General features: G+C 41.8%; 1 protein-coding gene across 1 annotated transcript in view; it reads right to left on the bottom strand.

Annotated features, from left to right (window-relative positions):
* KDM5B (lysine demethylase 5B) overlaps nt 1-25282 on the bottom strand; it is a 60086-nt gene that overhangs the window by 26460 nt on the left and 8344 nt on the right. Inside the window, exons 2-12 of the mRNA XM_069876227.1 lie at nt 20542-20619; nt 19124-19246; nt 18095-18265; nt 12867-13001; nt 9193-9286; nt 7497-7600; nt 5838-5996; nt 5153-5272; nt 4562-4720; nt 3970-4151; nt 1028-1190 (exon numbers count right to left, since the gene is read on the bottom strand). Of these exons, the coding sequence (XP_069732328.1) occupies nt 1028-1190; nt 3970-4151; nt 4562-4720; nt 5153-5272; nt 5838-5996; nt 7497-7600; nt 9193-9286; nt 12867-13001; nt 18095-18265; nt 19124-19246; nt 20542-20619 (1488 nt within the window). The remainder of the gene's footprint in view (nt 1-1027; nt 1191-3969; nt 4152-4561; nt 4721-5152; nt 5273-5837; nt 5997-7496; nt 7601-9192; nt 9287-12866; nt 13002-18094; nt 18266-19123; nt 19247-20541; nt 20620-25282) is intronic.

The raw sequence follows: 25282 nt of genomic DNA, 5'->3' as shown, positions 1-25282 counted from the left end.
CCAGTTCAAACCCCCTGCCATGGGCAGGGATACCTCCTGCTGCATCAGGGTGCTCAAGGCCCCATCCAACCAGGCCTTGAACACCTCCAGGGAATAAGGACTTCCAGTTCCTAGTGACTTCTCTGAGGGCTTTGGATAGTTTTAAAACACGGGCCCAAGAATTACAACTGACTCTTGGTAACGTATTGTATAAAATCCTAGAAAGCAAGGCAGTTTGGTTCAACCATACCCATACTCTAAGCCATTTTAGGTCAGCTGTCCGTGCTTTTTGTGCTCTGCTAGCTCTGTGCACTGTTACATAGGTAACGCGTGGGCAAGGCTCTCCTCAGTGTGTGACTGAAGTGTGAGAGAAATTTGGAAGCTACTGCAAAGTTCATCCTGTTGTAAATCTGATACTTTTGGTGCTATACAATCAGCGGGAAAATACGTAGGTCTTCCTGCATCTTTGAATTTTGAGACCACAAGTTTTGCTACTTTTTTCCAGATTTTCCTTTAAGTCCCAAGGCCAGCTAGGCAAAAGCTAATTAAATTGTAAAGGGACATAATTCCCATGAGTAATCTAGTATGGAATATGACGGAAACTGATGAAAAATGTTTTTAAATGCCGAAGAACTTATCCAGGAAAAATAAGGGGATGTAGATGACAAATAAAGGAAGAATGGGGTTTGGCCCTTGCCAGAAACTCTATGCAAAAAAAAAAAAAAATGGTGTCTGAATAGACAGCCATGGGAAGAGCTCCTGGCATTGTTGCTAAGGTCAAGACTAAACTGTCCAGCTGAGATACCGAAACACGCTAAGGTGGATCTCCAGAAAAGAGTTTGCCAAGCAACTCCAAATCAGTGATTCCATTTCCCATCTGTTCACAACGGCACTTTATATTAGACAAGGAAGATACAACACACGGAAACTACCACACCATCTCTGTAATAAAAGTGGCTTCAATTATCAGCTTTGAAGTAGAATTCAGTGCAAATGAAAGAGGGTTGGGTTAGGTTTGGGGGAGTAGCACAGGAGTCCAACAACATACAGGCACTCCGTGGGCCATCAAAGTATTCGGGTTCATTATGGTGACAAGTTGGTGCAAGAGATCTGGCTGAGATTCAAATAGCTCTGGAGCAAGCTTCTTCATTACATCCTCCAGCTGTTCAGCTGCATACCCTGGGGCTCCATACCACGTTTTAGGCTCCCCCCTGCAAGATTATTAAAAAAAGTTACATATAAGCAATCTTGAAAGTTACATTTGCAGTCTTCTGCTTTAAAACATACCATGTCAAAAGAACGGTATAACCCCAGGAAGGAATGCAAAGACTGTGAACCTTCCAGAGTCTTCATATTTGACACAGGTCCCTTTTCCAGACCTAAGTTTTAAACTGCCTACATTGCTGAGCACATACTTAAAGTATTCACGGAGGAAAAAAGGAACTGAAGAAGTTCTCAGTCAAGTTCCACTGATGTCAGCACAACTTCAAAACATAACCTGTTTGTCTTTTACCATGAACACAAGCTCCCTCTTGGATCTAACAGCCCAAGCCAGTTCTTTCCATCTTGCATATAACTGCCATAAAAGCAACTTATAGCAAGCAGAAATTAAACTTCCAAATTACGCAAAAGACATCAAGAAAAAAAAAAATCCACATCTAGAGTAGGAACAAAGAACTTCTAGCAACAGCTTAACCCAAAGCAAGCCAGCTGAGAAAGTTAAGGCTACGCAGATGTGTTCCAGTAGATGTTGTTTCACGTTTACAATGAAGCTGGTTCACCACAGCATAAAGATGAAAATGCCTTCCAATCCCTTATAAAGAACAACGGTAGAAAAGGTATTCAGAGAAGATAACAGAAAAATAACCTCCTCCCAAGACTCCTGAATAGCTGACAGTATAAAGCTGGACTAACTTTGTTCTTTGTTTTCCATAAATCATTTTAGGAAACATGAACCTAGAAGCACATCTGTCACACCTAGGAGCTAATTCCTGCACTCAAACAGCTCCTCTGTTGTGGGAAGACTCCAGCTAGTGGGAGGGACTGTGCAAGGGCAGTTACACTAGTATCACAAGCAGAGTCATTGCTGTACAGCATTAAATGACTACGCAGCCCTAGACCTGGTCAGCATCTTGGAACAACTTTGAATTCATGAAGACCAGCCAGCTGTCTGGTGTCCTGACCCAATATGGGGTTAATCAAGAATTCTGCTCCTTGATAGGTGTCACTGCTAAGGAATGGATGACAGCAGCTATGAACTACACTAAACTTGGACCAGGATACTAGAACCAGCCATCTCTGGACTTCAGAAGAACAGACAAGTGAGAAAGATGCAATTCTAACAGATGTGTTAAGGTGTCAGCCATAGGAAGGCTGCAAGCTACAGAACGGATGAAGGTGATGGTTCTTTCTGCACTGCTCCCTGCCAGCTCCACATCCCTGACTTTTAGAAATACTAGCATCAACAACGGTAATTCTTCCTCTGATCGGGAGTGAAATCTTATTTATTTGCAAGCTTCTTTACAAGCAAATATTTTTTTTCCCCTTTTACCATTTCAAGAACTAATACAGGATTTAGTCGTGCAGGAGAATTATTGCCTCCAGCCCTGTGAAAGGTCTGCTCCTGTAGCACGGCTCACTTGGGACTATCAGCTCACAACACTGTACCAGGATGCACGCTTTTTCAAGGCACACGGGAACACTGAAGATGGACACGTCATCCCTAGTATTTTACAGGAACAAATCCTGCCTTTTGAAGGCTTTTCAGAGGTGGAACACTGCCTCTTCAGCAGCAGGTCATTAATACTGACTCTTCTGGCCACAAACAGTACTAACCTCAACTACATATCGCTTCTGAATAGGCTAAAAACCCCAGACTTAAACCTGTGAGTTGAAGGGAAATACAGAAGAATACCTGCAACTGGAAATACAAGATATCAAGGGCTTTCATGTTGGAGGGGAAATAAATTAAAAGCAATCAGGACAACTTTCACATTTGTCTGCAAATGCATGTAACCTGTGCACACATGTACACATATGCACTTCAGCATCTTTCCAGCCTTGACTGCGAACACTGATGCAACCCAGGACAAATTATGGAGGACAAAATACCATTCTAACAACAGTGAGGGAAACCACCTCTGAAGAAATAAAGTTCCTACTGCAAACAAAAAAAACCCTTCTTCTCCTTCACAAAGTTTTCAGCCTGACTGAAGACTCGGACAATAAAAGGAGTGACAAACGGCAAGGAAATTAATTTTTGCAGTGTAATTCTGATCACTCATTTAATTAACCTCAAACATTTGTTTTAATGATGTCAAGGACTAAGAAAGCAAGCAAATTCAGCCACCGACTACCTGGACTGTGCTACAGCAGCAGCTATTTCAAGGACCAGCAACTGAATAACCAACCAAAAAGATGATCTAATGAGCTGCGCTGTGGCTTTACCATTAAGCTGGAATACCTTGTGAACAAGGAGTAGGAAAGAGCTTGACAGGTTTCTAAAGAGTGACAAGAATAATTCAAACTCAAGAAGCTCTACCTATTTAGATTATCAAAGAGATGGCAAAGATCTGTCCTGATCACAGTTGACAAGTGTTTGCTTGATGAGAGGATTTATGATAGAATGGTCTGTCCAACAGACAAAAAAATATGCAGGATCCTACGACTGTTAGTTGAAGCTAGATGACTGTCAAAAAAAACTCGCATGGTTTTTAGTTTTACATTGAGTGTAATAAAGCATTTGATGGAGTATCTGCTGCATCTCTCATGGATTTTCTAAAACTGGGAATGGATGTCTCTTTCCAAAATACAACCTCTTGTTCAAAAATAAATCAATGCAGGAATCGCACTGTGTCAAATTTAACCCTGCTGCAAGGATTATTCTGGCTTCAGCTCTCTGAATCTGGTTTTAGTCCACTAATTAAAAAGGAGAAGGGGGGGGTTGAAAGGGAGATTGCTTCTCAGGCTGAGTTTATCCCTCAAACTCACCAATGCAGATAGTTTATGGAATAGCTCCAGTGGTCTTCTATGTGCCAACAAAACGAAGAAAAGCACATTCCAACATAGAGCCAGGGTAACTTCATTCCACATATGTCTGCAGTGATGTGAGCAAGAACAGACTGCTCCATCACAGGCATGTTGTTTAAATTCCAGCCACTATCAAGGTATTCCTGAAAATTGAACAGAGCAGTCACAGGTTTACACAACGTTAAGCAAAAAACCCAAAAAGATAAAACTGCCAAAAGAGCAATAGAAGCACCTTTCCCTATTGAAAATACATAAGAAATAGTTCAGCAAATCAAAACCCCTTTTGCAAGTCTGATTTGACCCCCTTTTTAAAAATGAGGCTTTTTTCAGTTTGGAAATTATTTATTAACTTCTAGGATAAACCTGTGGCTTTAAACGTCTGAGCACAGCACGTTTTATCTATTCAGAACTGAGCTAATTCTCTTCAAATACTGTGCCAGATACACAAAACAAACACCATGCAACCCAGTTCCATTATTGTACTAGAACCAAAGAGATTTGTTCAATGAAGACCTTTAGTACAAACACACAGAGTGAACTAACGAAGCCCTACCTCTTCATCTGGTCTAACTTTAAATTTCCCACCCCTAACTGGGAATCCACTGCCAAATTCCTTCGAAGCAATATCAGCTCCATATTCTACTGTCACATCCTCTTCAATGGTACTAACAAGTCTCCAGAATTCTTTTTCAACCAGCTCAGTGGGGACCATCTAGGTATAAAAGGAAGAAAAACAAGGAGTAAGTACTAAGGAATCAGTATACAAAAAGCAAGTGCATAAAAGCTGTCTTGGGGAGGAAGCTCCATTAGTTGAAGCACTTCCCTGTTTCAAAATCGTTTCAACAAGAGAAAAAAAAACTGCAGCAGCAACACGGTTCCCCCAGGACACACTGGAACGTTCTCTCAGGAACGGGTGAGAGTTGAGGGAGCATCCTCCAGAAGAAGAGAAAAGGAAAAAGAACAAGAAACCAGTGGACAAGAAACCACAACTCCAGCAACAACAAGGACTCACCAACATAAGTGAGAATCTCACTATCCCATTCCAGACTGGAATTCCTCCCTCCCTCTCAAATGTTGTAACATATTAACTGAGCACAAAAAATGGAATCTACATTGTGGCATCAGGAGAAACTCATGAACATACATGCACTGGCATGTTGAAATAGTCTGACTTGAATGCATCTGCCATCTCTCCAAACGTGCGAAGCGTGTAGTCTCTCGCTGCTTGCTCAAAACCAAATGCTTCTTGAGGCTTATTACATTCCTGCAATTGAAAAGAGAGTGATTTCTATCCCATATGAATAAGACAAAGCATGCTCAGGTGTTACACAAAGGGGCCACAGCACCAGATGGGTAAGAAGGCAGGGTGGGCACTTGAGCTAAATGTAACAACTGCCATAAGCCGCATAGTCAGAAGAAGAAACTCCTCTGCTTAATTCACTAAATCACAGTATTTAATTATAAATCTGCATAAGCATTAATGAAGTAACATGCCCACTTTCTCCTTCCCCTAGTATAGCTAAGCAAGAAATAAAAAGACACACAGCCCTCCACACTGAAGCACCCAGTGAGACTCCAATTTTAAATACAGAGGAAAGGTGCCAAATAAATCCAACGCATTCTGTAAAGGCACATCAATTTTTCACTCCAAAACATTAAGAGACAGCTTTCCAATTTGAAGCATGCCCAGTCCTAATTTTGGAGTCATCCTCTGTCACCTTGTTTGCACAATGTGAAGTAATAACAAGTTGTATTTTCAATTTGTATTTTTAAAAACCCCACAAAATAAAAATACCTTTCAGCCTAACTTCTATGGTTTGTTGGATTACCTGAGCCAAACACTGGGGACACCTCCAGTCCCCTTTGGGAACATCATGAAGGGGTGGAATTAAACAAAAAGTATGGTAACTGTCATCACAGCCATCACACAACAGGAGACGGTCCTCATCGTTACCACTGCCACATAAGAGACACACATACAAATCCACCTGTAACAAAAAATTGCCAGAGTGGGAATGTGAGCACTTAGGGTAACCCGTGGGGTAAGAGCAGTTCGGTAACTCAGTCATCTGTGACATTTGCCAAAGCTTAGTTTTACTTTATCTCTGAAATGGAATGGAGACGAGCAAACACAAAATGTTGATGGAAAAGTTTAAGTAACCCCGCTCTGCGATTCAAGAAGGGCCACAGGAGCTGTAAGACCTTCCGTGGATATTTTTCTGAATGACAGAAGGCTTGATCCAGTGGCCAGGATCACTTAAACCAGCAGCGCTGTGGGTCCGGCAGGTACAACAGCACACTGGCTGTGGATTTACAGTCCTTTTCCTTGCCACTCTCCAGTGCAGTGTGTGTGCAGAGACATTTCATCGTCCCCTGAGAGCAACTGCTTGAACTGCAGAAGAGAGAAACGAGTGCCTCTTGATGGAAGTGCCCTGTTTCTGCAGACACACTGGCCAAGACCTCCATTTTAATTTGGAAAGGCAGCAGCTTCGTGGCAGAGCTACACACTTTTGGGCAGGGGATCAGCTGATGAAGCCTGACTGAGGTTTCACACAGCAGCCACCAAGCCCCAAGGAAGAGACGCAGCCACTCCGGATGCAGGATGGCTGCTGCCTGTCCTACACTGCACCTTCGTCAGCAACAGACTGGAAGGCTCTTCTTAAATACAGGAGAGCGCTGTGAGGACAAGCAGACCGTGTGGTCTTACATTGCTGAAAAAAAGGGCATCACAAAATCACAGATTGATTGGTTTGGGTTGGAAGGGACCTTAAAGATCAACCAGTTCCAACCCCCCTGCTCCTCCTCGTAAGGTTTTTTCTGTTGAGAGACTGGGCAGGTCAGGCTTCTCGTGTTTGCACATTTCATTCTCAGCCCTCCAGCTATAGGTGTGGATTAAACAAAGAACATTTTGGGGTTTAGGAAGGACCCAAGTAGTGGCACGGACAGAAAAAATCTCAGTATCATCTTCTCCAAAGAGAGACGAGCCACTATCACTTCCCGTCTGGTTTCTTTTGGAGGGGGAGAGTGGTGTATAGAAAGTCGAAGCAGTAACAGGGTTGTTTTCAAGAAGCATTTGAACAACGAAGTCCCCAAGTTAGTGCTGAAATGGTGGAGTAAGTGGCAGATTTGATGGAGAAATGGGTGCAAAAGCTCAAATTAAGTTCCATGGGAGAGCACAGAGATCAGTTCACAGATGAACTATTTCTACCTAGACTCTCTCAACATGCTTACTTTGAGACTGTACCTTGGAGACAGAAACCAAGTTACTCGGTTATAGAGAGTGACACTTAACCACTCTGTTGGTTTTAGCTTTGTAAAGTTTCATGCTGCTATGAGTGTGTATATTCCAGCGGGCACAGGGGTTACACAAAGAATACAAGAGAGTCCTTAGCGTGCTATAATTGACATGAGAGTTCACTACACACCCAAGAGAAGCCCTGAAACACCACACATCAAGCTGAAGCAGCAGGAAGACAGGGCATACTCACAGCATTAGTGGGTTTTTTCGATCGAGCTTTGGACTTGTCTTTCTCTGGCTCCCCAGCACGTTCTCTCTTCTCAGGCAGTTTCACTGTGCTATGCATTTCCTTTTCTGGGGCAACAGAAAAAAATGAGGGCATTACAAAATGTTTTAATGCCTAGTGCTACTTGTTATTATTTATCTGTTATTATTCATTAAACTGCATCACCCAAGTTATTTGTGGATTACTTGTTATCCTGCACACACACTTGTGTCAGTTTGATTACGGCCAGGCTGGAACCTCTGCCAACGCCAACAGAAGCCAGAATGATCACAAAGACCAAACATGCTATCACCAGCTAACAACAACTACCGCACACCACAATTTTTGAGTGGGTATTCTAAACCCCATTTAAATTAATTTCAATTAAATTATGAGTATCTTGCTTCTATGAGATGTTAACTTCAGGTTCTGGTAGCGGTAGCTTTCATGAAAACATTATCATCAAAGACAAGCTTGCAGCAGAAGTGGTCTGAAAAGCAGCAGTTCCTCTGCATTCTTACACTCCTACTGAGTTTGGGCACGTCTCTACTCAAGTCTTCACTGACATAGTAAAAATGACAAGTCTTCACACATAGCAAAAACCAAAAAACTACACACTCGGAGCCAAGAGAATACGGGGAATCCCAGGGCTCTGGGCCTGACAACAAGGGGGCAGTGAAGTTCTCAGCTAAAGTTACAAGTGAGCTAGAGACCTTTAAACCTGCAGACAATCCAAAGCATTTCTTGAAGTCTGAGATATTAGAGAGAAGAATGCCTACATCTACGAGAAATTTAAGCATTAAGAAAACTGTGTAGAGCTTTTTCCTTCTAGTCTTCGTCGGGAAACCAAAGAACAGGTTCATGCCCGACACTCCTGAACAAAAAACATTATCAAATTATAAAACCCCACAATCTAAACAACTTCTTGGAAAAAAAAATATTTTGAATGAACAAAGGCTGACAAACAGCTTCATTAATGTAAATTATTAAAAATTAAATAAACAGTCCCAGTATTTGCTTTGCCAGATCATTTGTCAATTAGCTTATTCTTCTGTTTTGATGGCATTAAACATTTCTTCAGTCCGAAATTATTTCTTGAGGACAGATAACAGACTCAGGACCATTGACAGAGCAATTTAAAATTAGGGGAACTTTAGCGTTAAGTTTACAACGTACTGTCTTTTGCCCTCAGGAGATTAATTTCTGGATTTCATTTCAAACACTTTCCTAAATGTGTCTGAAATCAGATCCCTTCTTAAGAGTTTTCTCTACTCAAAGCAATAAATGATAAACGCTAGCTCTTTAAAATACAAAATAGAACTATGGCTCAAATCTCATTTCTGATAGTTCCATAAGAGATCATGAAGTTAAAATGGAATTTTTTTTTTACAGCTGAAAATATCTTCTCCAAGGAAACTCCCTTGCAAAACAAACAGAAAGATGATAAAGCCACAAAAGATCTTTTACAATAATTACATTTTTAAATTGGAATTTAACAGAAGTATTTTATTAAATAGTTTGAATTATTCCAACTGCTGAATTTAACTCTGTTCATTAAACAAATTTGTACAAAGGAAGAGAAACTGCATTCATTCTTTCATAGAATAACCACAGAATCATAGAATAACCAGGTTGGGAAAGACCCACTGGATCATTGTTTCACTCCTGGCTTGCAACTCACCATTTTCACACTTTGGAGGTGCGCATCCCATTCTACGTCTCAGATTGTGAGTTCTGGCTTCTGGAGGGTCAGATTCAGTTTTAATATTGGTTGCCTTAAAAAAAAAAATTTAAAAAAAATTAAATCTCAGTAGTGCCCTTTGATGGAACACTTTGGTTTTACTGACCTTTGGGAAAACATTCACTACCACCTAAAGCGGCGGCCCAAGCAGGGGCTGATGGGTTTGGCCGCCACACACGATGCTGCGGGGAAGATGCACACCTCAAGAGAGCCAACCTGCGCCTGACTGCCCCTGACCCAGAACTGCTCTGGCTCCAAAGAAGGGAAAAGCTGGCTGCGTCCAACATTCCAAGTCCTACAGAGAGCAAGAGCCTGTTAAGAGCTAAATGATTCCCTGCAAGTCTCTACAGCTGAGGAACTCTGGTGGCAGACCCTGAGAGATTTTAAATACACAAGAATTGGGAAAAGAATGGAGGAAAAAGACAATTTTGACTTCCAAATTTAAAAAAATATTTCGGTATCACATCCTAACTCTGCAGGCGACTGCAAAGGTCCAGGGAAGAAGCTGCTGGGAGACACAAACACCTCACTGGGGCACCAGGGAGGTCTTACAACTTGTAACCTGGCTTGTTCTAGGAAACAGCCAGGCAGATGGAAGTCAGATAAAGACTTCGAGGACTTCATTTAAACCATTTTATGGTTACAAACAAATAAATCTAAAAAGGCAGGCTGAATTTCTGAAATACTTGTATTCAATTATTTCAAAAGACAGTTCAGAGTGAAATAATACAGGGAACAGCCTGGAGAGACTTGAAATGAAATCCTACAAAAAACCTCTGCCAATAACAACATTGTGTTTTTAATTTGATTTCAGTGGATCTTGATAAGTAAAGGAGCAAGGAACTCCGGCCTTTCACAGATTTTCTTTTACTCTTGAGAAGCTCCATGCTCCTATCTCCAAAGCAGGGGACTGTCTATAGTGGAGCTGTGTTTTTCCATTTAATACTTATATTTCTTCCCTGAAGATCTGAGACGGTAGGAGAACAGTTCTCAAATCCCTCAGCATATGGATAGGTTTCTTCGACGTTGTATTTTATTAAGCCCTTTTTCTTAAGGAAATGAGGTCATACAACCACTCTCTTGCTACTCACACAAGTCCGGCCGCAATCAACCACTCCTTGAACCCCAAATAATAGGACTTGCTGGCTCAAAAAGCACGAATTCGCGCTATGGGGAGTTCAGAGGAGACCGTGCTGTTGTGCTGCTGTTTGGGGCTGTTTCTAGGTGGTGTTGGGGTTTTAGTTTGGATTTTTACAGAGGTGGTGTTGGCACAATTTGCCCTTGACTCTGTGCATTCTCTTTGCCCCAATTACTGTCTCCATGAGACTGGGCAGAGGTCGCACTGCTTAAGGTGTACAAAAAAAATGCTGCTCGCTTCAGTAATACTGAATCAGGACCCGTTTGCACTGATCTTCAAGCACTGCAGTAACAGATGCCCCATCTTCTGCACCTTTAACTTCTATGAATTACCTCTGTATTCTGTGCTGAAGCCTATATTTAGCATCACACGAGTAGCTCTTTTCTTATAATTGCATCCCACTTTCACTTCCACAGCATTGTTCTGGTCTTTTACAGTAATCTTTTCTATGTAAGGCATCTAAATCCTCTGCCTTTCAGAATCAGCCGATTGCTGTCAGTGCTCTTTTCTTTTGTAATTATGAACATTTTCTCCTAAGTATTTACTCACCAGGCAGGAAAGGGCAACATAAAATTGCATGCGCCTTACAGCTGCAAAATACACTTACCCACAGGTTGTACTCTTTGCTAGTAAGAAGAACTTATAGCACTTTCCTGAAGTTCACTTGCTTTAAAGGTTTGTAAATACCAAGCCTTTGAAATGCAGGAAACGTCAAACTGGTTAACATGAGAGCTGAGGTTTTACACTTTAAGACAAATGCTTGTGTATCCCGTTACAGCAAAAACTCAAGGCACATTGACCAAACATTACTACTTTGCAACCGAAGTAGTCAGCGGAAGATCAGCTGTGTGCGGTTTCAGTGTAGAATAAAATGGGCTTAATCAGCTCAGCTGACTTTGTGCTGAAATGGAACAGGAACGCTCATATTGACCAATCTTAACTTCTGAAAGTTATTGCCTTTAAACACACAGCTCCTTGCTAAGCAAGTTAGTCCACACTGCCTAACTCGGCCTTAGCTCTGCATTTTTTAGTTCTGTTCCTAATCAAGTAGCGTCTTTCACAAAAATGAGTTGTGTGACATCAGCAGTGCTCACAGAGAGAGCCAAGAGGGTAGCCTCACATTTTGGGCAAGTGTGAGCAGTTACTTTCCACAGAAGTGATAAAAACCTGCCCTCTTTGCTAGCCAGTGTCATCTGACCCCACTGGCAGAGAAACAGCTAGCACTTCAGTACACATCTGCCCTGCTGTAATTTTTGAAAGACAGGTGAGGACCAGCACCTTTCAGCCACCGGCACACACTTTAAATGGAAAGTTTCAGATTAAACTACTGAGGTTTTCTCACAATCATAGACCTACTTGTAACTGAGTGGAAAAGCTTTAGAAAACCTTAACTGTAACTTAAAAACTAAGAATAGTTATCAGCAGAATTTGCAACACCTAAGCTGTTCTACTTGGAAGTTACAAAGACCAAGAGCAGAACAATGTGGTTAACAGAGTAAAACAGACTTAGATAAAAATCTGGATTATAAACAGTAAATCGTGACCTCCTTAACTCACGCTGTCACCACTAGAAGTGCTTCTCCTGGCAATAAGCCTCCCCTACTCTTCACCTGCTCAAACAAAAGAAACAGTAAACTCCCTGACGGCAGGAACATCCCGTCTGGAGAGACTCAAGGCACAGGATTAGTTTTCCAGCAATGAAGGAGATGCACCGTGATCACCTAAAATACATCTTCCCAGGAGAGTTCTATGCAGATGTAAGCAATAAATTGCATGCTTATCCAAATAAATATTATTTCTTAAGCACATGTAAGCACCTGTCTGATTGTACAAAGCCATCTGGACTTAATGTTATGCAATTTTTTCCTTATATTGCATGGTGAAAGCATCACAAACTGACAGAACTCATACTAAAAAATTAAATACAACAACGCTAATGTTATAACAAAAACCTCTGCTCTAGCATCTGGCTTCAACTCATGACACATTTACCTAAACCTCCAAGCCCACTTAAAGAAGAACTACTGCTCACTGGCTCTGAGGAGACAGAGATCGAAGCTGCAAAAGACAAGATTAATTCTGAGAACTTGTCACCTGTATTGTAATCTGAGCCCTGTATTATTTATAATCACGCTAAAAACACGATTATAGCATACACACTCATAACTAATGTGTAAGTAGAACAGCTTCAGTAGAAGAGCCTCTCAGAACTCCAAACCTCAGTAACACACTTTTTGAAGTATCACACAATCCCCTACTGCATTGTTCACAATCTATGCATTTATAAGCATTTAGTTATGTTTAACAATAACAGAAAAAATTAAGCCCCTGCGTACTGTGCACATCTATTTAGCGATATGACTGAAACGACGTTTGTCCTGTAACTTAGCTGAAATCTGTTGTGCCACAGGGCTGGGCAAACCATTGCTGCACCCTGATGCCTTCCCCTGTCAAGACAGATTCCAGATTCTCTCACCTCTGCTCTCAGGCGCTTTGCTCGACGAGCGGGTGGGCAGGTTTCAGAGGGCTGAACAGACTGTCTCTGCGGAATATCGTGGGGCTTATACTCCTTGTCCTTTGTGTCACTGGTGAGATCTGGTTTCTGCAAGCACTAGAGAGACCAATTTGATTACTTAGTTTCTGCCTCCACTTGTAATATTAACTTTGAATAATGTCTTGAATAATGCAAAAGAACATGGACAGGGCTTTAATAATTACTGTGCTGAGTTAATAAGAAAGTATTTACGACAACTGTAACATTACCTATTTGAACAAATCACAAAATCACATTTCCTTGCCCTTTTACTGAGTACGGTATCACAGTAAAGGATCTTAAATAAAGCTGAAGCCACCCTTTAAATGTTACGAGCACTGAACATTTCTCTATGGGAATATCAACACCAATTCCTCTAGCAGGTGATGCCTTTAGAGACTGGAAACAGCTGGAGTGTCCTCAGGCTGCATTACTGTAACGCTAACGTACCAAGCAACATAAAAGTAGATCACAGCATATCACTCATTTCCCCTTAACTGAAATACAATGCTGCCTGAAGACGCTATTTTCTTTATAGGCTTTGGAGAGAACAACTCCGCTGCATGGATTAAGGGCAGAAGGGAAGAAGATGATACAAGAAGAGTTTTAGTTCTCTCAGGTTGCTGAATGAACACATGTAATTGCTGAAAACTGTGCTTACACTTGGCAAGAAAAACAATAATTAATGATAATCCCGAGTTCGTCAAGCCACACAACATTCACCAACAGCAGACAAAATGTAACAGGTTGTAATGAGTAAACAACGAATCCTAAAGAAAGAAAAAGTCTCATGCTGTCAGAAAGCAGTTCACATGAATTTTTGGATCCACATTTCCCCGGTTCCTTTAATCTGTTCCTGCCACAAACATTTTCTCAGCAAGAGAAACAGGATGGGAACTGCCACACTTGGAAGAAAAAAAAAAAAAAAGATAGTCAGAATGGGGTATGGAAAAGGAGAAAAAAAAGTGGGATTTTAGAAATCAAGTCCATGCTGAAAGAAATATGTATGAAGCAAACAAGAAATATCAGTCAAGGGGAGCAGGATATCATTATATCAGTCCGCAACCCTGCCCAAGGAATGGTATCAGTCTTGGACTTCGTAAGCTCTAGCCTTATTCTCTGAAAACAAATCCTGACTTCATTTCAACATCACGTACACAAACACACCCCACTTTGCAGCTGATGCTCGTGAGCAGTAAGTCCTGGTGGGGGCTCACAGCAGGCTCGCTCCTGGGCTGTGCACCCAGAGGCCCCCGAGCACTGCAGCCAGCTCTGCACGGGAGCATCCTCCCCTAAAGCTGCTGCTAGAAGACGATGAGGTGAACTGTCTCACATCAACAGCAGTGTGAGAAAGTCAAACGTAACAGTTTCTCAGGACAGAAAATGGACAAGCAGAAAAGGCAAGCGAGTAGGGAAACTATGAATGTGAAAGAAGAGAAAAGCAAGTAAGATTAATGCTAGCCAGAACACTGCCAAATTTAATGACTTCTGTAAAATCTGGTTCCTTCGATCACATCCTCATGTGAAACCCAAATCCTTCACTGAAAAAAAAAAATTCTACTTCTGGCAACACAGGACACATGATCCTTGAAAGCAAGAACCTCGAAGGCAAACAGCTTTTCCTAAACAAAAGGGTAACAAAACCTTGAAAGAGAAAGACAAAGAACAGCAAAACTTGCCTGGCTTCAGAGGAGTGTACAAACAAAAAGGAACACTGTTCACTGAAAAACACCCATGAGACACTTCCTAAATCTTGAGGTTTCCACAACTACGTAAGCAGAAACATTTCCCAGAGTGTCAGTAACCCAAAGGCAAAGCAGAAGTATGAAACGGCTGTTGATTAACACTTTCAACTAACTGTACCTCAAAGAAGAGACAGAATTCTAAGTCCTAGGAATTCCTCTAACTAAATTTCTGGAAATTTAGAATCCCTACTTTACTCCTAGACTGATCTGATCAGCTGCAAGTATGTGTTTTTAACACCATTAAGCTGCCATTTCTTCAATCCTTTCCCCTCCCGACCAGCAGAGCCTTTTTGGAAAGGTTAACCTTCTATCAATAATTTACCATAAGCTCACCCTACATACTGCGATACAGCCTGTGATCACGATCTCATCATATTCTGAAAAGATGGTTCCATGTATAATCCTTGAACTCCAAATGGTGGCAGAGAGTAAGTTAAAAGCCCTTCAGCTGAAATCATTAAGGAGCAGCTCCTTAGGCAGGCAAAGGAAACAGCAGGATGTTCACAAGGCCTCCAGTATGTCCAAAGATGGAAGAAAAATAGGGATACAATCAATCTTCCCAGGTTTAAGTTTCATGAAGTAGTAATTTACACATCAGCTAATGGCTGGTGTACCCCTACCATGCATCCACTTGAGGGTAAGAACCACCAGACTCCAGAGATGCTTATTTTTCTCCAGGAACTCTAAAGGGTCCTAGAGGACTGTCTCACACAGAACATCTTTATTAGAGGCATACGCATATAAATCTTTGGACATATAATACCACTGAGGCCTGAGTTTGGAAAGAGACCAGACCCAGAATTACGGAACCAGACACATTCAAATAGGGCCCCACAAGACCATCCTAAGCCCCCAAACCCTCGCTGCGCTTCACATCATGCAAACACCTGGGCAGCGTGTCACAGAAGATGCACTGACCCTGGACATCTCAGGTTGTGCAGAGGGACATTCATCCCTCCAGGCACACACAGTGACTCCACAGGATCAGGCTGATGGCTACAACGGCTCAGAATGCAAGCGAGGCACTGGTCACACGAACCAATTCACCGACAGCTCTACTGCAACTACTCCGGAGCCAAACACCCAAGACCTGCCGAGTCCAGTCTTTCAAGATAAGAACAAATTAAACATCCCCTGTGGAGAGCCGCTTTGAGTACAGAATTTAAAAAAGTTTTGCTGTTTGACTGAATAAGAGCTTTAAATAAAACCACACTATTTGTCCACTTCTGAACAGCTCCAGAAAGTTTCCTTATTTTAGTACACGTACAGGAATATTTTCAGCTGGGATGTTTTTAAAACAACTCCTGAAGCTGGTTAAACATACACTGAAGCCACTCAGAAGCAATTAATTCAACACACAGATCAAGATGAGTTTTAGTCATGAGTGGAAACTACATCATTCCATGCTTTTGCAGAAAAAAGTCAATGAATATTGTAAGTACTACCAATTAAAAAAAATTACAGAACCAGTGAATGCAAGCATAATATTTAATGGATGATCATCCTGGCTGCAGGAAGAGTTTCATTCACAAGGCTTGCTGAAGTATCTCAAGAAGGAACCACATATCTCAAACTGACAGCTGTCAAATCGAATAACTACATCTTCTCCAAAAACAAAGGTCACAGATGCTTCGATTCCCAGTAAAGCACTGAACAGACATACAATAAAATGGACACCTACACAAGCAGCGTCTGGAAAAGCACCACTTACTGAGAACGCATGGAGAAAAGCCAAAAAAATCTCATCTGAGATTCTTCCTCAAAAACTGTATTGCTAAACAAACTCAGCTGGAAGACAACATTGTCAGGAATTAAAAAAAAAAACCCTGTCAACTCTTAAGAGAAAAAAGCAAGCTAAACCAAACGTACTCCTGTGGATTCTCTCAGTTCACTAAAAATACACACCCCTGCCACATATGGGAGGGGACTAAATCAACAGCTTGGAAGGGGGAGTTAAAAAATGACATTAACCACACCTACATGGTTCTTCCAGAGTGCATCCCCTAAACACATCAGTCTGGGACAAATATCAGGTGTCCACTGCATGAGAGAGTTTGGAAAGGTACATTTAAAAAGAAGAGCGACCCCATTTGAGAAGTCTTTTCTTGTCTGGAAGGGTCCACTGCTGAGAAAAACATGTTTGCAACCATCAGCTAATAGGGAACTACATTTCCAGGGAAGTGTGGTACCACGTAATAGCATGGTAGCTGTTTCATAACTTTTAATTAGATATTTTCCTGTGGAACTGCCCCTCAAAATATGAGAGTAAAGCGAGGTGTCACAAAACCCCACCTGAAAAAGAAAAAGGAATCCACCATTTTCAGAACTAATAAAAATGCAAAGTATTTGGGGCAAGACAAAATATTTTCGATACAGCAGTTTCTCTACAGCAGTTCTCTTCAACTGTATTCTACTCTTTCGCTCCATTCACAAAACACTCAAACCTACACATGCTAAATTATTTTTTCTGAAGGGTTTGCAGAATATAGCTATTCTTCACTGAAAAGCGATCATCACTAGCTAGCTAAAAGTCTTCAATTCCAACCTTTCCTGATTTATGTCAAAACGCTCCCACAGTTTGGTAGCTTTAGGTAAAACGCTAGTGTCTGTTTCTTTAGAGGAAGACATGCTCCTAACAGGATTTGGGCTTTTATTGCGTAAAAAAGGTGAACACTCATCTCTTTGAAAGATCATCCTGGTAAACCTATTTCTGTTTATTTGAAATACATGTTGGCAACTGCAACCTATTTTGGTTTTCGAAAAATAAGACTAGTGCTCTAAAAAGAAAAGCCTTATTCTACATAAGAGATTACATGGCTTCCACTCTCTCAACAACTTCAATTCTGTTCTAATGGCCAAATCTAAGCAGGAAGGATGAAGATGTAAGATGGAAAGAAGTCAAAGGCCATATTATTAACTCCACTGCAATGCCCATGAAACAGTCTTGAACACGGACACCTCTGGTGAATGCAAGATGAGTTACTGCCAGTTCGATACAGCCCCTCAGTCCCTCTGTGCACAAGCGATACAGACCTACAGCACCTTCGCTCTACCAACGTCCACCTGGACCTGTAATGACCTCTGAACACGGTGGGGTTTTGCATTTGACAAAACTGCATTAAAGAAATCATTATAGGAAGTCTGAGCGACCATTTTCATGAGGCTTCCACAAACTGCAGAGAGCAAACGCAAATGAGTAGCACTCAAAGCGGTCAGTAAGAATAATTCTAAAAACTTTACTTTTGATTAAGGGTTTGCCTATAGATTTCTGAATTTCTTGCATCAACACCACAAACTGCATCCCACCACCTGCATGCCATAAAGAATAAAATGCAGCCTGTGGGAATGTTGAATCAACAAAACCAAAAAACCACAACAGATTAGCTGCAAACTAATTAGACTTGAGTTGTCTCCAGTACAGCTTACCAGCAGGCTAGCTCCAGACTGGAATAAGTTGTAAGGATAGAGAATGCGCTCATAATGTGCACGGATGTGAGAACCCACAGCTTTGCCAGGAGCAAATCCCATCCTAGTGGCTATTTTGGTCCATTTTCTCTCCTTGCAAACAACATCAAATCCTCCTTCTTCTGCAACTAGCTAAAAAGTGAAAAAAAGAAAAGAAAGATAATTAGATAATACTAAAGTTATCAGCATTTATGGAAAGTGCTGCTAATTTAAAAGAAAACAAAACACAATTGCTATTTTAAATCAGAACAGCATAGATTTAAAAAAAAAAGCCCACATACCAAAACATGAAAGCTGTTTAAAAACTATAAATGGAACAAGTAACCTATAACCTATTCAGGAAGTGCAAATTTGTTCAATTACTTTACAAACAACCCAGCACCCTTCTTAAACAACAAAACAGCAACTCAGTCTGCTTTGAGAATCTGTCTGGCTGCAATTTGTCACGCCTCTACTTTGTACGCCAACACAACTTTCCAGCACAGTAAGATCAGTTCTTCTCACCGGAACAAGAACTGTGAAACATAATCAACCAAATAACTAACCTAAAGAAACAGAGAGAACCTATCCTTCCTACCCTGCTCCTTGCTGTCGGAATACATAAACTTTTCCAGAAGTTTAACAAGCTTCATCCTAAAAGGAACTGGATTTTTTTCTGCCATATTTCTAACGGAAAAATGTTTTTCTCACTTGCTGTCATTGTTCAGAAGCTTTCCCCAGTTAAGCCTGCTTATTAGTGACTGGTTTGTATCCAAGTTCAACTTTAATGAAGAGCAGGAAATGTAATTTGATCTCCTAGCTCACATGAAAACTCCCACAATATTATACTTCCTACTACTTTGTCATATTAGCTATGTCAGGTTAAACAAAATGATACTTTTGAAAGCGTAGGTATACCCTAAAATCTCCCTTGAACAACTGATACCTTCCCAGAGACTGAGACAACACAATATCTTTTTAGGAAGAGATTCTCCCTTGTAACAGTCTTACTCTATTAAGCTGAAATAAATCCAAGATCTTCCTCTCCACATGTGGAATTTTCAATGTACATCCTTGAAGCTCCCAAAACTTTGCAATCTGGTCCAGAAAATTCAGCTTTACACGAGTCTGAGCCTGGAAAAAACAAACAAACAAACAAAAATGAACCGGATACTAAATGCAGATTAAGCTTTTGTACCCCTGTGTTTATAATGCTGCAGTGTCAGCAGCCTGCCTGGCTTTGCCCTCAGTAAGGGTTTCTTTGCATTTTTCCCTCTTGTCATATGCAGAAAAAGAAATTTCATACAGACACCACCAGTCTTTCTTCAAGTCACTTTTTTTAAATGCAGTAAAAGTGAACAGAAGCACTGAGAACAGACAAGCAATGAGTTACTATCACTAACAACTACCTACCCCAGCTGCATTGCGAGGACTTATTATGTTTATTACATTAATAAATGTAATAGTTGATTACAATTTGGTTTATTTGTAATAAACAAAAAAACCCCAATATTTATGTTTTATTACCAAATAAAATTTTAAATTACAGTTTTCCTGTTTGCCCTTTTTACTCCCAATTGCACTTCTTTGATTTTTATGGATATACACGGGTCAGGGTGGCAAAAGCCAACTAGTCTGTTTTTTCAGCAGTCTGCACAGTAAGGTAACTGGGCTGTTACCACCTGAAAGAGTAGGAGCTTAGACTTAAGCTTTGATACACTTTGTTTTCATCACATTTGCTATTCTTAGAGTAAAAAATGGCCATGTCTATAGAGATGAGCTTGTTCTTAAACTCCAGAGGGCATCCAAACCCAGTGTTCAAGCCCTTACCTTGACACTTCACATAACCACATCAGGACTTTAGAAAGCAAGCATCGTGAGAAAAAATGGGCAGGCAGAGTCCCCATCATTGTAATTTGCACCAGCAGCAAACTAACCAGGACTCCTTGCCACTCCCTTCTTGGCTGAATTCATGAAGCAGTGAATGGAAGTGCTTGCGAACAGCAAATCTGCACCATCTGAATCCAGATTTTGTAATTGTTTCTTCCAAATGGCTTGTTATTTTTAAAGCACTCTGTAAATGTTTTCATCTCTTCTACTTTTAAAAGCTGCTGTATACGTGCAAAACACACACAAATCTATGGCACTGGAGAGTTTGAGTTTAACCACGTATAAGCACCTCCATATGGAAAAGGCCTGAATTATTTTCTTTTAGTGAACGTTAACTTTACTTTTAATGCTTGGCATGTTTTTAACTAGATTCTGAAACAGATGAATTTCTGGGCTAATTAAGAACTGATGTTCAGAGGTCTTGAGTGCTGTCTGCCCAAGTCAAGCATGGCCCACTGTCAACCCACTGGAAAACATCACCTCTCAAAATAATATCTAAACATTTTGGAGGAGCAGCAGTGTTTGGCTTTACAGTTTACCTCTAGTTCATTAAGCCTCTGGATCCTCGGTGTAAAGTGAAGCTTATCGACATCACATGCAAATGGAGGCTGCCAATCCTGGAAAAACAGAAGAGCTTCATCAAAAGACCAGGAAAAAGAAGGAAAGTTCTCTATACGACAAAGTCCAGGTAAGCGTGAAGCACGGAAGAGGTCTCCATGGTCTTCTCCACGGCTCTTCACATTGAACAAGCATGGAGAGCAGGGAGAATGAGATACCCAAGTGAGTTTCACTGTCTACCCCTTAAGTTATTTCATAATGCCTTTAAAATAAAACAGATAAGGAAACCACAAAATAAATTCCGTTTTGTGTCCTCAAGGACAGCCTCCAGCTGCACATCGAGTCAGTCCACCTCCTCCCACCCCTGCAGGGCAGGCAGAGCTGCTGCACAGGCCACTCGCCCCACTCTCACACCAACCATCTCCCCAGCTCTGTTCCCGAATTTGGGAACCGTTGGGCGGCCACAGGCTGTGTCTGCCTGACAGCAGGAGGAAAAACCCCTGGAAGTGCTGCCACCGTGCAGGCCAATGCCCCCCACCAGCACTTTAAATGAGAGTAACAGAAACTCCAATGTAGCTCTGAGACAGGACATCACTGATCTTAACAATTTCAGTGCTGTACTATGAAAAACACACAACAAAGTGAAGTTCCATAAACCATAATCCAAATGGTGACGCCTGCCTCATTCAGGAAGGATAATGTTTGATAGCAGAGATTTTAAATGCTCACAAAAGACAAATGCAGCAGTTAGTGCTCATAAATGCTGGGCTCCGAAACAAGCAGCAGCTGCACAAACCACAGAAATAAAAGCTTCTTTTAATTCCTTTCTGAAAATATTCAAGAACAGCTGGAATATGACCAATTAAAAAAGCATTATTATTACTTCAATAAAATACCTGGAACCAGTAGTGTTATTTATAAATACAACTATAAAGCAACGTTATCTTTTAGATCTCTGACATCTATCACATGCGGCTGGTTTGGCAATACACAGCTTCACTAAAGCAAATGAGATTTGATTTAAACTTGACAGTAATTTATTACATATAAAACTATCCTATTATCACTAATTATAGAACGAAGATAACGCACATGAGAGCTACTGATAACAGAGTGAGACAAGAGCTTTCTACTGGGAAAAAGAACGATGCTTACCCAATGCCTGTGGACTGAAGCAGCTGAAGGCATCATCCACATGGTATTTGTTATTTTAGCAGACATACTTAATACGAAAAGTAGTGTCAAAAACAACCAAAGAGATTTGCAGAGCAATTACCTTACATACAAACACTCAGGCTCAGTTCTATGTTGTGACAATCCCACCCTGTCACTAGAGCAAGCCCACAGCAAAAACGGATATTGTCAGAACTAGAGAGGAGGGATGCAAGGTCACTGAGAGCCTGTAAAAAGCTGAAGAGCAAAGAGGGACACCAATCTATGTGTTTTATCAAACATACATTGACTAATTCAGTCCTCTAAAGTCTTCTTAGCTGACAAGGCAGTTTGAGCACATCAAAACTTGGCACGGTTGACATTAAAATTCAAACTGGAAGGGGATCCAGATGATGAATGATCAAGAGGATGGTGAATCCTCAAACAGCGGGACATGCTTCTCAAGCATTTTTCTTCTTTTAACAGCAGGACTGAGACTGGTGTCCAAAAGCACGATGCTTCTAAACAATGATATAAAATTAACCTTACGTTTTTGTTTGGCAGAATGCCAAACACAATGAAAACAGAGTCCAGCAATGAAAAAGTTTGACATCCCTTTGCCATATTCTGATATCTGATGCATCATTACTGGCCCCCAAACTGTAAGATAAAAAACACAACTGGGAATATTTAGGGCAAAATTTGAAGCGTCATGCTTCAACGCAACAAATCTGACTTTCAAGCTCAACCAATTAGTTACATCAACAGCATCCTGGCTTGGGTCAGCCATGTTGTGGCCAGCAGGAGCAGGGAAGGGATGATCCCCCCTGGACTCAGCACTTGTGAAGCCACACCTCGAATCCTGGGTTCAGTTTGGGCTCCTCACTCCTGGAAGGACATTGAGGGGCTGGAGCCCGTCCAGAGAAGGGAACAGAGCTGGGGAAGGGACTGGAGAACAGGAGTTCTGAGAGTGGTTAGGGGATCTGGGGCTGTTTAGCCTGGAGAAGAGGAGGCTGAGGGGAGATCTCATCGATCTCTGCAGCTCCCAGAAGAAGGTTGTGGGATCTCTTCTCTCAAGTAACAAGTGATAGGACAAGAGGAAACGGCTTCAAGTTGCACCAGGGGAGGTTTAGATTGGCTATGAGAAAAGATTTTTTTACTGACAGAGTGGTGAAGCCCTGACAGAGGCTGCCCAGGGCAGTGGAGGCGTCTCCATCCATGGAGGGGATCAAAAAACCCATGGCCGTGGCACTTTGGGACATGGTTTAGTGGGCACGGTGGGGCTGGGCTGATGGTTGGACTGGATGAGCTTAGAGGTCTTTTCCAACCTTAATGATTTTGTGACTCTATAATCATTAGTCACAAGTCTGGGGTTTGCTCCATGCCTGAGGAGCGAGAGACAGACAACAAGCACCAAACTAGGTGAAGACACACACTTGGGACCCACTGGGGACAAGGCCAAAGGGAGAGCCGTACAATCCCAAGGACTTTGCTCAGGCTGAGAGAAGGAATGAAAGCAAAGAAGTGTGTGCTGCCTGCCCGGCTAAGCACAAAGCCAAGGCTGTCACCAGGTAGGCCACGCATTACCCTAAAAAAGGATCCTGTAATAAGGATCTGTAAGGACAAGAAACAGGAATAAACGGAAGCGGAGCTCACACAGGCAACAACATTACCTCTGACGCTGTTCCTGACCCCAATACTGTGCTGCAGGGCTGTCGCTGGCAAGTAAGGTGCTGGCAGACCGTCAGTAAAGCTGGAGATGGGAGAGGAGAGCACAGGGAGCTCTTCTGGTTGGGCCACACGTCCCCAGCACCATCTGCTGCTCTGGGAGATGCCCAGAGGAAAGCGTGCATCCCACTGGGGTGCAACAGGAGAGCAGGACTCCTACCTGTTCCCAGCACTTCCAGCTCGGGTTCAGTCTTAAACAAATAAAGATGCAAGGTTCCTCAGACAGGACAGAAGCCAGCCTGTCCCCTCTGCTTTGGAAAGTAAATGAGGGCATTCATGTGCATGATCGTACAAAAATACCTCACTCAACACGCCATAACCCAACACCCTACCGCAGAATTAGCTGATTTGCTCCATCCACCTCCTCTTTATTACTGACAGGCGTATGTTTTGGGAAATTCTTTCCTTTTGGCCAAAGATGCTTGCTCTGGGAAAGCACAAGTTATCTCCTTTACTGGGAAAAGCAACCAATCCAGACAACACAAGCTTCTGTAACTGGCTTTTTTTCACACCTCACAGTTTAAAGATCCTGAACGAACAATACACACACACCAGAATACCTTAGATGTTTTACAAAGAGAAGCTCTGGAAACTCATTTTATTCCACAGAGGACTTCAGGGGACAGCCTTCCAGTTTAACAGGCAGATAAGTCCATCATTGAAGTCAGGCCATCCTGACTATCACTGGTTCCTCCTAAAGCCACAAACAGCTCATTTTGGAGCATTTGAACTACTCAAAGTGGACATAACCAAGTAACAACCAATAATCTTTATTGTCTTATATTCCAGGTGTGGCAAGTTCCTCAATTCCTAAACAAGATGCTTCATAGAATCATAGAATAATCAGGTTGGAAGAGACCCACCGGATCATCGAGTTCAACCCTTTAATATTATTTACTCAACAGAAAGCTTGCCTACATTTTGAAGCACAACTTGCCAAGACACATGAGGTGTTCATTAAAAGGAAGATGTGTGTTTTTTTGAAAGAAATGCCTTTATGCACCTTGGAAAGGCAGCGGCACCACAAGAGGGAGCTTTCCATGGCCAGGCTAATTCTGCCAGTCTGTGGATCCCCACAGCAGAGCACACACAGCCCAACCCTACAGGTCTGCTTGCCTTATGTTTGTTACGTTTGTGGCTGGGACACCCGTCAGGCTCGCCACTGCCATCCAGAGCGCACTGGGAAGGGCCTCAAAAGCAACTGGGCTGGATTTCCCCCTTTTCTTGAGAAAAAAACTGCAAATGACCAACCAAAAAACAAACCACCCCACAAGTTTAAAAAGATCGATTTAAGTTTCTTTCAACAACCATGCTAAACATCAAGATTAAGGATACGTGAAAAGCAAGACACCTGAATTTCCTAAAAAAATCAGGAGTTTCTCCACTGCCAGGACTCTTCATCTGAAGTGACTTTGCTGCTTTCCACTGTCTGTGTAGGATCGCTAGAAGCCTACAAGAGATACCAAACCCATTTGCCTACGTTAGCATTTGTCTGTTGAGCAGAACAAACCTGAGCAGAACAAATCTGAGCACCAATCCACGCAACAACGAGACTGACATGAAAACGTCCAACTTTTACTATAAACGTTACAGGCACACTAACATTTCAAGCAGCAACGCAAGCTACAAACAGTCAGGAGAAGCACTTCTCTATTATTTCCCTATTCCTACTTCCAGAGAGGCTGGCAGGCTTCATACAACTTCAGCTGGTAAACCTGGCACCACATCCCAACTCACTCTCTAATTAAAACTCAACCACCCCCATCTCTTTGAATTCAAGCGAATAAGAAATTACCACTGTCACTGCTAAGCTGCTCTACAAGTTAGTTAGCTTCAACTTTT

The sequence above is a fragment of the Phaenicophaeus curvirostris genome, chromosome 24, assembly GCF_032191515.1.
Source record: "Phaenicophaeus curvirostris isolate KB17595 chromosome 24, BPBGC_Pcur_1.0, whole genome shotgun sequence".
Classification (NCBI taxonomy): Eukaryota; Metazoa; Chordata; class Aves; order Cuculiformes; family Cuculidae; genus Phaenicophaeus; species Phaenicophaeus curvirostris.
The sequence above is the reverse complement of the archived record's forward strand: the minus strand, read 5'-3'. Positions and strand labels throughout refer to the sequence as shown.